At 47.0% G+C, this 11,513-nt stretch overlaps 1 protein-coding gene across 1 annotated transcript in view; it reads right to left on the bottom strand.

Moving 5' to 3' along the window:
• The window catches only part of LOC142365588 (zinc finger protein 131-like), a 33,385-nt gene extending 22,327 nt beyond the window's left edge, over positions 1-11,058 (bottom strand). The window contains exons 1-3 of the mRNA XM_075446493.1: positions 10,988-11,058; positions 7,718-7,819; positions 6,370-6,514 (exon numbers count right to left, since the gene is read on the bottom strand). Coding sequence (XP_075302608.1) covers positions 6,370-6,503 — 134 coding nt within the window. The 5' untranslated portion in view covers positions 6,504-6,514; positions 7,718-7,819; positions 10,988-11,058. The remainder of the gene's footprint in view (positions 1-6,369; positions 6,515-7,717; positions 7,820-10,987) is intronic.
• Between the last annotated feature and the right edge of the window lie 455 nt (positions 11,059-11,513).

Here is an 11,513-nt window from a genome sequence, read left to right on the forward strand (position 1 = left end):
GGGAGGAGGTGCTCCAGGCGCTGGAGCAGAGATTACCCTGCAGCCCGTGATGAAGACCATGGTGAGGCAGGTTGTCCCCCTGCAGCCCATGGAGGTCCACAGTGGAGCAGATCTCCACCCGCAGCCCGTGAAGGAAACCATGCTGGAGCAGGTGGATGCCCCAAAGAGGCTGTGACCCCGTGGGGAGCCCGCACTGGAGCAGGCTCCTGCCAGGACCTGTGGACTCGTGGAGAGAGAGGAGCCCACTCTGGAGCAGGTTTGCTGGCAGAGCTTGTGACCCTGTGGGGGACCCACACTGGAGCAGCCTGTTCCTGAAGGACTGCACCCTGTGGAAGGGACCCATGCTGGGGCAGTTCATGAAGAGCTGCAGCCCATGGGAAGGACTCATGCTGGAGCAGTTTGTGGAGGACTGTCTCCTGTTGGAGGGACCCCACGCTGGAGCAGGGGAAGAGTGTGAGGAGTCATCCCCCTGAGGAGGAAGGAGCGGCAGAGACAACATAATCCCCATTCCCTGTCCCCCTGCACCACTTGGGGGGAGGAGGTGGAGAAAATCGGGAGTGAAAATGAGCCCAGGAAGAACTGCATTGGAAAAGGGTGAAGCTCCAGAACATCTACAGTACATCGACGACATCATTGCGTGGGGCTATAAAGCATAAGTGTTTTTTGAGAAAGGGAAGAAAATAGTTCAGATCCTTCTGAAAGCCAGTTTCACCATAAAAAGAAGTAAGGTCAAGGAACCTGCACAAGAGATCCAGTTTTTGGGAATAAAATGGCAAGATGGGCGTTGTCAGATCCCAATGGATGTCATCAACAAAATAGCAGCTATGTCTCCACCAACTAGAAAAAAGGAAACACAAGCTTTCTTAGGCATTGCAAGGTTTTGGGGGATGCACATCCCAAATTACAGCCAGATTGTAAGCCCTCTCTATCATGTGACCTGGAAGAAGAATGATTTTGAATGGGGCCCTGAGCAACAACAAGCATTTGAGCTAATTAAACAAGAAATAATTCATACAGTAGTGCTTGGGCCCGTCCGGTCAGGAATTGATGTTAAAAACGTGCTCTACACCGCAGCCGGGCAGAATGGCCCAACCTGCAGTCTCTGGCAGAAAGCACCAGGGGAGACTCGACGTCGACCCCTGGGGTTTTGGAGCCGGGAATACAGAGGATCTGAGGCCTGCTATACTCCAACTGTGAAAGAGATTCTGGCAGCATATGAAGGAGTTGGAGCAGCTTCAGAAGTGGTTGGCATGGAAGCACAGCTCCTCCTAGCACCACAAATGCAGGTGCTGGGCTGGATGTTCAAAGAGAGGGTCCCCTCTATATATCATGCCACTGATGCTACGTGGAGTAATTGGGATGCACTGATCACCCAGCGGGCCCGAATGGGGAACCCCAGTCACCCAGGAATTATGGAAGTAATCATGGACTGGTCAGAATGCAAAGATTTTGGAATATCACCAGAGGAGGAGGTGACTCATGCTGAAGAGGCCCCACTGTATAATGAGCTGCCAGAAAATGAGAAGCAGTGTGCCTTGTGCACGGATGGGTCTTTTCGCATTGTGGGAAAGGTGGAAGGCAGCTGTATGGAGTCCTACATGACAAGTCGCAGAAACTGCCGAGGGAGAAGGTGAGTCGAGCCAGTTTGCAGGGGTGAAAGCCATCCAGCTGGCTTTAGACATTGCCAGTCGAGAGAAGTGGCCAGTGCTCTACCTTTACACCGACTCCTGGATGGTGGCCAATGCCTTGTGGGGGTGGCTGCAGCAATGGAAGAGGAACAACTGGCAGCGCAGAGGCAAACCCATCTGGGCTGCCCCATTGTGGCAAGATATTGCTGCCCGGCTAGAGAAGCTGCTTGTAAAAGTGCGTCACGTGGATGCCCACATCCCTAAGAGTCGGGCCACTGAAGAACATCAAAACAACCAGCAGGGGGATCAGGCTGCCAAGATTGAAGTGGCTCAGGTGGATCTGGACTGGCAACATAAGGGTGAACTATTCATAGCTCGGTGGGCCCATGACACCTCGGGCCACCAAGGAAGAGATGCGACATACAGATGGGCTCGTGACCGAGGGGTGGACTTGACCATGGACACTATTGCACAGGTTATCCATGAATGTGAAACATGTGCTGCAATCAAGCAAGCCAAGTGGGTAAAGCCTCAGTGGTATGGAGGACGATGGCTGAAATATAAATATGGGGGAGCCTGGCACATTCACTATATTACACTCCCATAAACCCACCAAGGCAAGCGCCATGTGCTTACAATGGTGGAGGCCACCACCAGATGGCTGGAAACCTACCCTGTGCCCCATGCCACCTCCCGGAATACCATCCTGGGCCTTGAAAAGCAAGTCCTATGGAGACATGGCACCTCAGAAAGAATTGAGTCAGACAACGGGATTCATTTCTGAAGCAACTTCATGGACACCTGGGCCAAAGAACACAGTATTGAGTGGGTGTACCACATCCCCTACCATGCACCAGCCTCTGGGAAAATCGGATGATACAATGGGCTGCTAAAAACCACTTTGAGGGCAATGGGGGGTGGGACCTTCAAACACAGGGATTCTCATTTAGCAAAAGCCACCTGGTTAGTTAACAGCAGAGGATCTACCCACCAGGCTGGCCCTGCCCTATCGCCCTGTAGAAGGGGATAAAGTCCCTGTAGTGCACATGCGGAATATGTTAGGGAAGACAGTCTGGGTTGGTCCTGCCTCAGGCAAAGTTAATCCTGTCCACAGGATTGCTTTTGCTCAAGGACCTGGGTGCACCTGGTGGGTGATGCGGAAGGATGGGGAAATCCGATGTGTACCTCATAGGGATTTGATTTTGGGTGAGAATAGCCAATAAATTAAATTGTACGATGTTAACTGCTAAATGACCCTGTCACTGTGTGTTATCACTGCTATAGTTGTTCTATGTTATATCAACAGTATTACAGTAAGAATCACCAAAACTAATGAAGGATGGGATTTGATGAAGCGGAGCAAAGCACAGTGGTGATGGGACTGGACCTGGTTTCAGCAACTGGTGCCCAATAAATTCATCAACATCTTCAACCCACAGACCGTGGGCATATTTTTTCTCCCCTGTCCAGTTGAGGAGGGGAGTGATAGAGCGGCTTCGGTGGGCACCTGGCATCCAGCCAGGGTCAACTCACCACAACCACCTACCAAGAAGAAAGGCCGGTTAGCCTAATAACATTTTATCTAAGAAAGAAAGTTTATCTAAGAAACTTGTGAAATTCTGCACTTGGAAAGAAAACTTCCCCAAAGGAAGGAGTTCTTTGGTCTGCCTACTCAGAAATAAGATTCAAATCCTTCCTACGCTATTCACCTCTTAAGCTCTGGAGTGCATGCAATTGTCTGCAGAGCTTACAGCTTGTTAGAAACACTACAGCTGTGACTTCACACAACGATTATTATAACATTTTGTAATTCAGAAAAGCACACAGCTAACAGCTGAGGTAAAAAAAAAGCCACTGGGATGTGGAAAGAGTATTCTAGTTTAATTTTCTGAGCTTAAACACAACCCCCAGCTCTGTTCCTCTTCTCCTTGCACCATAAACACACAACCCCCTTCCTCCAAGATGTCAGGGATAGTATCCCATCTCAGACAGAGCTGAGTGGGCCAATGCTTTCAAGTCACACCCTCATGATTATCCACAGCACTTACATGCTGGAGGTTTTACTACTGATTATCAGTTTCGAAAATGAGTGGTTATCTTCCCCTCAAATCAGACTGACAAGAGTAATTTGTGCTTTTACCTTCCTTTTCAGCCTGATGAATCCTTTTATGTAACCTACTCCCTATCACTTTCAGGTTTTCTAGTAATAGGAGAGATAAGGTTTTTCTCCAATATCTGTATGTCATATGGCAGAGATAAGTGGCTAATGACCTAATGCAGGATACAGCTCATTAAATTGCACCTTACTATATTCAGATACAGGAAGACAGAGCAGCTAAACTTATAGTTTCATCTAGACTGGATTTCTGATGTCTAGAAGGTGACAGTTACTTTGCACATTACTGCAAGGAGCTCCAGGATCACATACCAAAATAATAATCTGCTTAGCAAAGAGGAGACTAATGTCCATGAGCACGTTGTGTGGCTCAGGTGTGAAACTTTGAATGGGGATACACACATACAACACACTGTAATTCAAGGAATAACAGCTGGTTGTTTTCTTTCTAGTCTAGATTATGTGATGTGCAGCTCTGATGCATTACACAAATGGTTAGTTCTATAATAATCTCTAGCTGAACTTTTGGAAGCTTACCCCTTTCAGTCAAAGCTCAGACAGAAGCACTGTACTGCAATTCTTCCCCCTCCTACTGTGGAGGAGAAAACCAAGACTGACAGTGGTACTCACGTTTGTTTTTCTAACCAAAAAAACCCTACCAAAAATAAATTTTTCAAAATCTATGAACAATGGAAATAGCTCTAAGAATAGACTGGCTTGCACATGTGTTTAATAAGCAAAACATTTGTTTCCTTGTAACATAAGAATTACAGCGTTTACTAGCGATGCATAACCAACAAACTGCATAACATTATACAACAGTGGGAAATAATTGCAGGCTGGACAGTTTAGCTTGATGGACTGATCTGAATCCTGGCTCAACAGCTCTACTGGTGTACACAGACTCAAAGTGACACCAACCAGAGCATAATTTTTCAGTTTCAAGTGTCTCTTAAATTTCTCAAGCAGACAGCAAAGGTCTGTTTTATTCCTGAATTAAAAAAGAAAAAAAATTATTTTGGTGATACCGTGCTTAATCTTAATAATGTCAAAAAAGGGTGTTGGTGGGGTTGGAGGGTAGGACTAGAAATGCAAAATACCATCTTTCCTGTTAAAAAAAACCCCAAAACATACTTATTTAGCTCTGCTACCAATCCACATAATAAGCACAGAATAAGTTGATTCAAAAAAACCAACACTGATGTCAAAAACCAAGTTTCCACTGTACCATGTCACGAAGGTTTTGTTTGTTTGTGGGTGTTTTTGTTTTTTTTTTTTAAAGCAGGTGCTTTTAAAACAAAAAAAAAGAACCAAACATTGTTTGGCTACTAGAGGAACTCCGGGTCAATGCCACTCTCCTTAGCTAGTGTGTCTATGGGGAGATAAAGAGTGTCTTGGTTTCGGCTGCCGCCGGCAACAAAAGCGCCACGCGGCCGCCCCTCCCCCCGCCGGCGTGCGGAGGAGAATGAAAAGAAAGAGGCAGAAACTGGTGGGTCGGGATAAGGGCAGTTTAACAGAACAGCAAACAGAGGGAAAACAGGAACAACAACGATACAAATAAGGAGAAAACACAACAACGAACCGTACAACTCAGACAGCCGCTCTCCCGAAACAGGACCGGCGCTGCGCCCCCCCAAGCCGCGAGTGCCTTCCTGCCGCGCCGCGCCGCGCCGCCCCCCCCACCGGAACCCCGCGTGACGTCACATGGTATGGAATACCAGGCTCTGTTTGGCCAGGTGGGGTCAGCCCCCACCCCCCGGCTGTGTCCCTTCCTGGATTCCGGTGAAAATTAACCCTGTTCTGGCCAAACCCAGGACAAGAGGAAGCAACAGTCTTTCCTTAGTCTGAACACAAAGACCTTTCAGCAGGTCTAGAAGAGAATGCAAGGATAACCATAATGCTGGGAGGCATTTATTGCCCCTCCCTCTCCTTCATGACAGAAGAACAGTGTAGCATACAGAAGGAGCGAGGACAGCACTTTGTGAAAGGTAAGGAAGAGGAAGAAAAACAGCACGATGGGAATGGCACCTGCTTTTCTCAGGTTGGAGTTTGGTAATGGAGTACAATTCCTCATACTGGATAAAAGGTGCCACAGCAGCATTTGATTAAGTACTGATCACACATAAAACCAATTATAACAATTACATTTGTTCAAGAAGTTTGAGAGATTAATTTTGCAACAAGAAGTTTTAAAATAACTGCCTATTCTCTTGAAAGCAGAAAGTTGCATGAAATCAAAACATCAGCACAAACTTGTTAATGTGGACTAATTACCTGAGAGACATCGTCACTGTACACCCAGCTCTCAGTCAGGTGTGGGCAGTCAGATAGCACAGAGACCTGGTATTAGTTACCACAAAGTCACAGCCCTACAGTGTCTGCAACATTTACCAGCCATGTCACTTGTCATTGAGTTCCAGCCCAAAGAATGCGACGTTCATTTTTTAGCCTTTATAATTCTGACCCATATCTTACAGTAGAAGAGTATACACAAGAGTCCCACACAAGTTTAGGAGGTTCTAGGATAAAGAACAGTACTGCAAATACTGGCAACCAGCTCTCGTAAAAGGATTCTTAAGACTCTACATTTCAGTGTTGGGAAGAAAAAGAGGCTTATGTGTTTACCTGATTTCAAGAGCTTTGATTGCTTCCAACATCTGTAGATACTCAGCTGCTTTCCAAACATCATTTGCTTCTTCCTCACCTTGGACCATTAGTTTTGCTGTATAGGTGAACTCAATTAGGTGACGAAATGCCATGTTACTTACACCTGTTTACAAGCAAGAAAAACAGCCTCTTTTAGCAGTTCCTCAGTCTCATCTATCTGATGAATCTTACACTCTTGCCTGCTCACCATTTTGATCACAGTACTTTGACAGCCAGTCTCGTGAAGACGCCCCCTTGAAAGGCTCATGTTGAAATAAAAAGTCTACTGTAGAAACATGTGAATCTGGAACAACTACAGAGTCATGCCATCACAAAGATAAAAGGAAGGATAAGATGGACAAAAAGCTGTTTGTATAGAATAATAAAAAGTACAAATTTAAACATAAAAATATGACCTCTCTCTCAAGAGACCTCTGAGCAGCAAGCTACCGGAAGCTGAAGTATTGCTCCTTGCCTACCAGGCAAGTATTGCTCCACATCTATCCTGTTCTTGCACGCCAGCCAAGGCATCTTTTTCTTTTTAATTTTTCTTCAGGGGAAGTTTTTTTCCAGTGTCAATAGCTATCTGTATTGGTTTTGGCAGAGACAGAGTTAAATTTCTTCATAGTAGCTTGTATGGGGCTATGTTTTGGATTTGTGCTGAAAATAGCACTGATAACACAGGTATGTTTTAGTTACTGCTGAGCAGTGCTTACACAGAGTCAAGGCCTTTTCTACTCCTCACACTGCCCCACCAGCAAGTAGGTTGGAGGTGCACAAAAGGTTGGGAGGGGACACAGCTGGGACATCTGACCCCAACTGACCAGAGGGATATTCCATGCCATATGACATCATGCTCAGCAATAAAACTGGGGAGGAAGGCGGGCGGAGGGGCCACTACTTGGGGACTGGCTGAGCATCGGTCAGTTGGTGGCAAGCAATTGTTTTCTTTTGCATCACTTGTCTTGGGTTTTATTTTCCTCTCTCTTTGTTGTTTTTTCTCTTCTCCTTACCATTTAAAAAAATATTTAATTATTGAACTGTTTTTATCTCAACCCATGAGTTTGTTTCTCATTTTTACCCTTCGGATTCTCTACCATCCCCCATCCCCATCCCACTGGAGGGGAATGAGCGAGCTTGGCTGTGTGGTGCTTAGTTGCCAGCCAGGGTTAAACCACGACACTACCTCAGAACAACTCAAGAGCTGAGATCTAGAAAGCTAATCGATATGACCAAGCATGCATTTAAGCCCATACCAAGGATACTACATTCATTTTGAGCCTGGGCACACAACTCTGAAGGTTTTTATTTGCATGAATCAGACTACCTTCAATCTCCACCAAGGGCTCCTGAGTGAAATCTTGGAAGAATTTGTAGAAGAACTGGCTACAGGCAGCAAGAACAGCCTTATGAGCTTTGAAATGGTGACCTACAAAAAGAGACAAAAATTTTGGTTTAGGATAACACCTTCCTTACTCATAGTGCAGAATAAGTGCAGATGCAGAGAAGAGAAAGGCTGCAGAACCACCCAGTCTACAAATTTATTTCATCAGCATATAGTCACTTAGTATGTCTCCTTGTAACACGGGATACCACGGCAGCTAGCCTGTCCCATCTCATGCAGACCCTTGCTGACATCATTGACCTTGTTGAAGCTCTGCAACTCAATCAGCTGGAGGACTCACTTACTCCAGAGTGTTTCTCTTTTCAGATATTTAAGTTATGGGAAATTCCCGTGCAAACTTTTTCCTGTATGTCTTGGGCTCAGCTCTCAGGTTTTATCCAAGCTCTCCTTGGTTTTTGCTGCTCTTACATACAGATGTATTTTATCATCACTTCTGCCAGCATAAAGACCCCTTGTCCTGGGTTCAGCTGGGATAGGGTTAATTTTCACAAGAAGCCAGGAGGCTGACCCATACTAGCCAAACAAACAGGGTATTTGATACCATGTGATGTCATGCTCGGTTTTAAGTGGGGGAGCTGGCGGGGGGGGGGGCGGTAATGGTTGCTTGGGAGTGCGCTGGGCATCGGGTGGTGAGAGAATTGCCCTGTGTATTCCCTTGTTCTGTATATTCTTTTTATCAGTAGTATTGTTGTTACTGTTTGCTTCCTTTGCTGTTCTGTTAAACTGTCCTTATCCCGACCCAAGAGTTTTGCCTTTTTCTTCCAATTCTCCTCCTCACCCCACCGGACGGGAGGGGCAATAGAGCAGCTGCATGGTTCTTTGTTGCTGGCCAGGGCTAAACCATGACAGTCTTTTTTAGCACCCAAGGTGGACACGAAGGGTTGGGATACTGGCAGGGCTAACCGGAACATGTTGAAACAATTTTGTGATAATTTGTTATATGCACTTATTATATCAGTTAAATAGTCACTGGTCACAATGCTGCTTTGTTTGGTTATATGGCTGTGGTATGTAAATCCTTACTAGCTGTATGTATTCATTGAGGTGCTGTTCATTACCTCTGGGAAAAGGATCAGGATTACCATTTTGCTGTACTGTGTAATATCAATTTATGATAACATCAATGGGCATGAAGTTAGGCTTGTATTTGTATGCAGCACTGCGGTTATTTCTGTGCCTGGGATGCTATCTCTTGGAATTTATGAATGATTGAACCCAGTCTATGGGGAAAACTGTAAGGGATACTTTTCCCCACTCTTTCACCCCTCCTCTCTCCTTCAGGCTAGTCATAACAGCTTTTGAGAATTTTTAGTATTCTTGGGATGGTCAAGCCATCATGCTTCTATTGCTACGTCTCATGAATGTCTTTCAGGACTTGTTTAGAGTTAAATAATTAGTTGAAATTATTGCCCAGAGATCTGCCCTGAGACTGGACAGCTATGAGTGGCGGGGGGTGGGGTGGGGGGATGTGGAATAGCATGGGCAAATGCCTAGGATGGAGGGCACCCCTGATGTTTTGGAACTTTACCCTGAACAAGTGCAGAATCCTGACAAACTAGTACAATATTTGGAAAAAGTGTGCTGCCACCCTGGGAGTTCCAGGGAGACACAAATCACTGCAATGTGCTGGGGTCTGGCCCAAGCCTAAAGGGGAATGGGGGGAAAGAGCGACAGATGCCATGGCTGCCCCAACTGCCTCAACCTCCCCAATAGGCTCCACGGCTGCCCCAGGCCCCACGGCAGGCACGGCAGCTGCTCAAACCCCAGTGACAAGCACTGCAGCTAAACCAGAAAACCAATCCATACCAGTATCAATCACCTCTATACAGAAGAAGAAATACACAGAAGAAAAAATCAGTTTGCCCAGTAAGGGATGATGATGAACCAGGGCCATCACGAGAGCAGGAGAAGGAGGCAGAGCCAGAGATAGTCACCCGATCCCTGTCCTTGAGTGAGCTGTGAGATATGCGAAAAATTTGAGCCACCTTCCAGGTGAGCACATGGAAGGGGGCACTAAGGCAACTGGAAAAAGGACACAAGCCCCCAGCCTCTGGAGGCTACTTCTTTCAGGCGTGAGGGAAAATATCCCTTCAGTGAAGATACTGTATGTTATCCAGGCAAGTGGACCACTATGGAGGGAGGTATACAGTACCTGAGGGAATTAGCCATGCAGGAGGTAGTCTATTACGACCCAGACAATGCGCAGTTACCCACAGACCCAGATGAAGTCCAATGCACATGACCCATGTGGTGGAAGTTTGTACGGAGCGTACCATCATTATTGTATGCCAACTCATTGGCAGTAATGGACTGGAAAGGCGAAGAGCCACCAACGGTGGATGAAGTGGCCAGCCGACTCAGGCAATATGAAGAAAGTCCCTCTTCCTCCCTCATGGCTGTGGAGAAACTGTCCCGGCAGGTCCAGCAACTCTAAGAGGATAGATCCTACCCCACACCTGTACGGACCAGTATCTCGGCTACTAGGAGTAAGTGTTCCTCTGCTCAGGAGAGAGGATACAGAGGATAAGCAACATGAGGCACCCTGTGGTTTTACCTGTGTAACCACGGAGAGGACAGGAGGAAGTGGGATGGAAAACCTACCTCAACCCTAGAGGCACGAGTGCGCAAGTTACAAGGAAAAACAATCACAAAAGGGGATTCTTCTAGGAAAAATGCCAACTCCAGTTTCCAGCGGGCAGTTCTCCAGGCAGAGTAGAAAGCCTGATCTTACTTCTTACCCTCTTGAAGGGACTTCTAATTCATTTTTACAACAAGTGAGTAACAAATACTCTGACCAGGTTTAGAGGGGCCAAACAAACAGGGTATTTGATATAGGATAGGGTTAATTTGATATAGGAAAGGTTTAATTTTCACAAGAAGCCAGGAGGCTGATCCAAACTAGCCAAACAAACAGGGTATTTGATACCACGTGAGGTCACGCTCACTTTTAAGTGGGGCAGCTGGCGGGGGGGCAGTAATGAGAAGATGGGGGGGTGGGTGAGTGTTCTGGTTTCGGCTGCAGCCGGTAACAAAAGCGCCATGTGGCCGCCCCTCCCCCCGCCGGGGTGCAGAGGAGAATGGAAAGAAAACAGGCAGAAACTGGTGGGTCGGGATAAGGGCAGTTTAACAGAACAGCAAACAAAGGGAACAGGAACAACAACAATACAGATAAGGAGAATACACAAAACAAACCCGCAGAACAGAGCCCGCAGAACAGAACCACTCTCTCGGACCGCACCGCCACTGTGCCCTCCCGAGCCGCAAGTGAGTTCCCGCCGCGCCGCCCCCCCCACCGGAACCCAGCATGACAGCATATGGTATCGAATACCCTGCTCTGTTTGGCCAGGTTGGGGTTGGGTCAGCCCACCCGGCTGTGCCCCTTCCTGGAGTCTGGTGAAAATTAACCCTGTCCTGGCCGAACCCAGGACATTATCCACCCCTTATTCCATACCATCTACGTCGTGCCCAGGTCCCCCATTGTCCAGTTGATCACCACCACTTCTCCTGTCTCCAGATATCATTCCCTTACTCTATGGATCATCACTCTAAAGTGTCCGTTGAGTTCATTTAATCCATGACTACGGGCTCCATCTGTCATAATGGTCTTCCGTGGCAGGAGAGGTGATGTGTGGTGATGGGCGGTCACTTGCTGCATCCGGAGCTCACGGCTGATGCATCTGGTGCGGCCCGTGCCCACAGTCTGCAGGCTGGAGATGTC

Source organism: Opisthocomus hoazin, chromosome W, assembly GCF_030867145.1.
Source record: "Opisthocomus hoazin isolate bOpiHoa1 chromosome W, bOpiHoa1.hap1, whole genome shotgun sequence".
Taxonomy (NCBI): Eukaryota; Metazoa; Chordata; class Aves; order Opisthocomiformes; family Opisthocomidae; genus Opisthocomus; species Opisthocomus hoazin.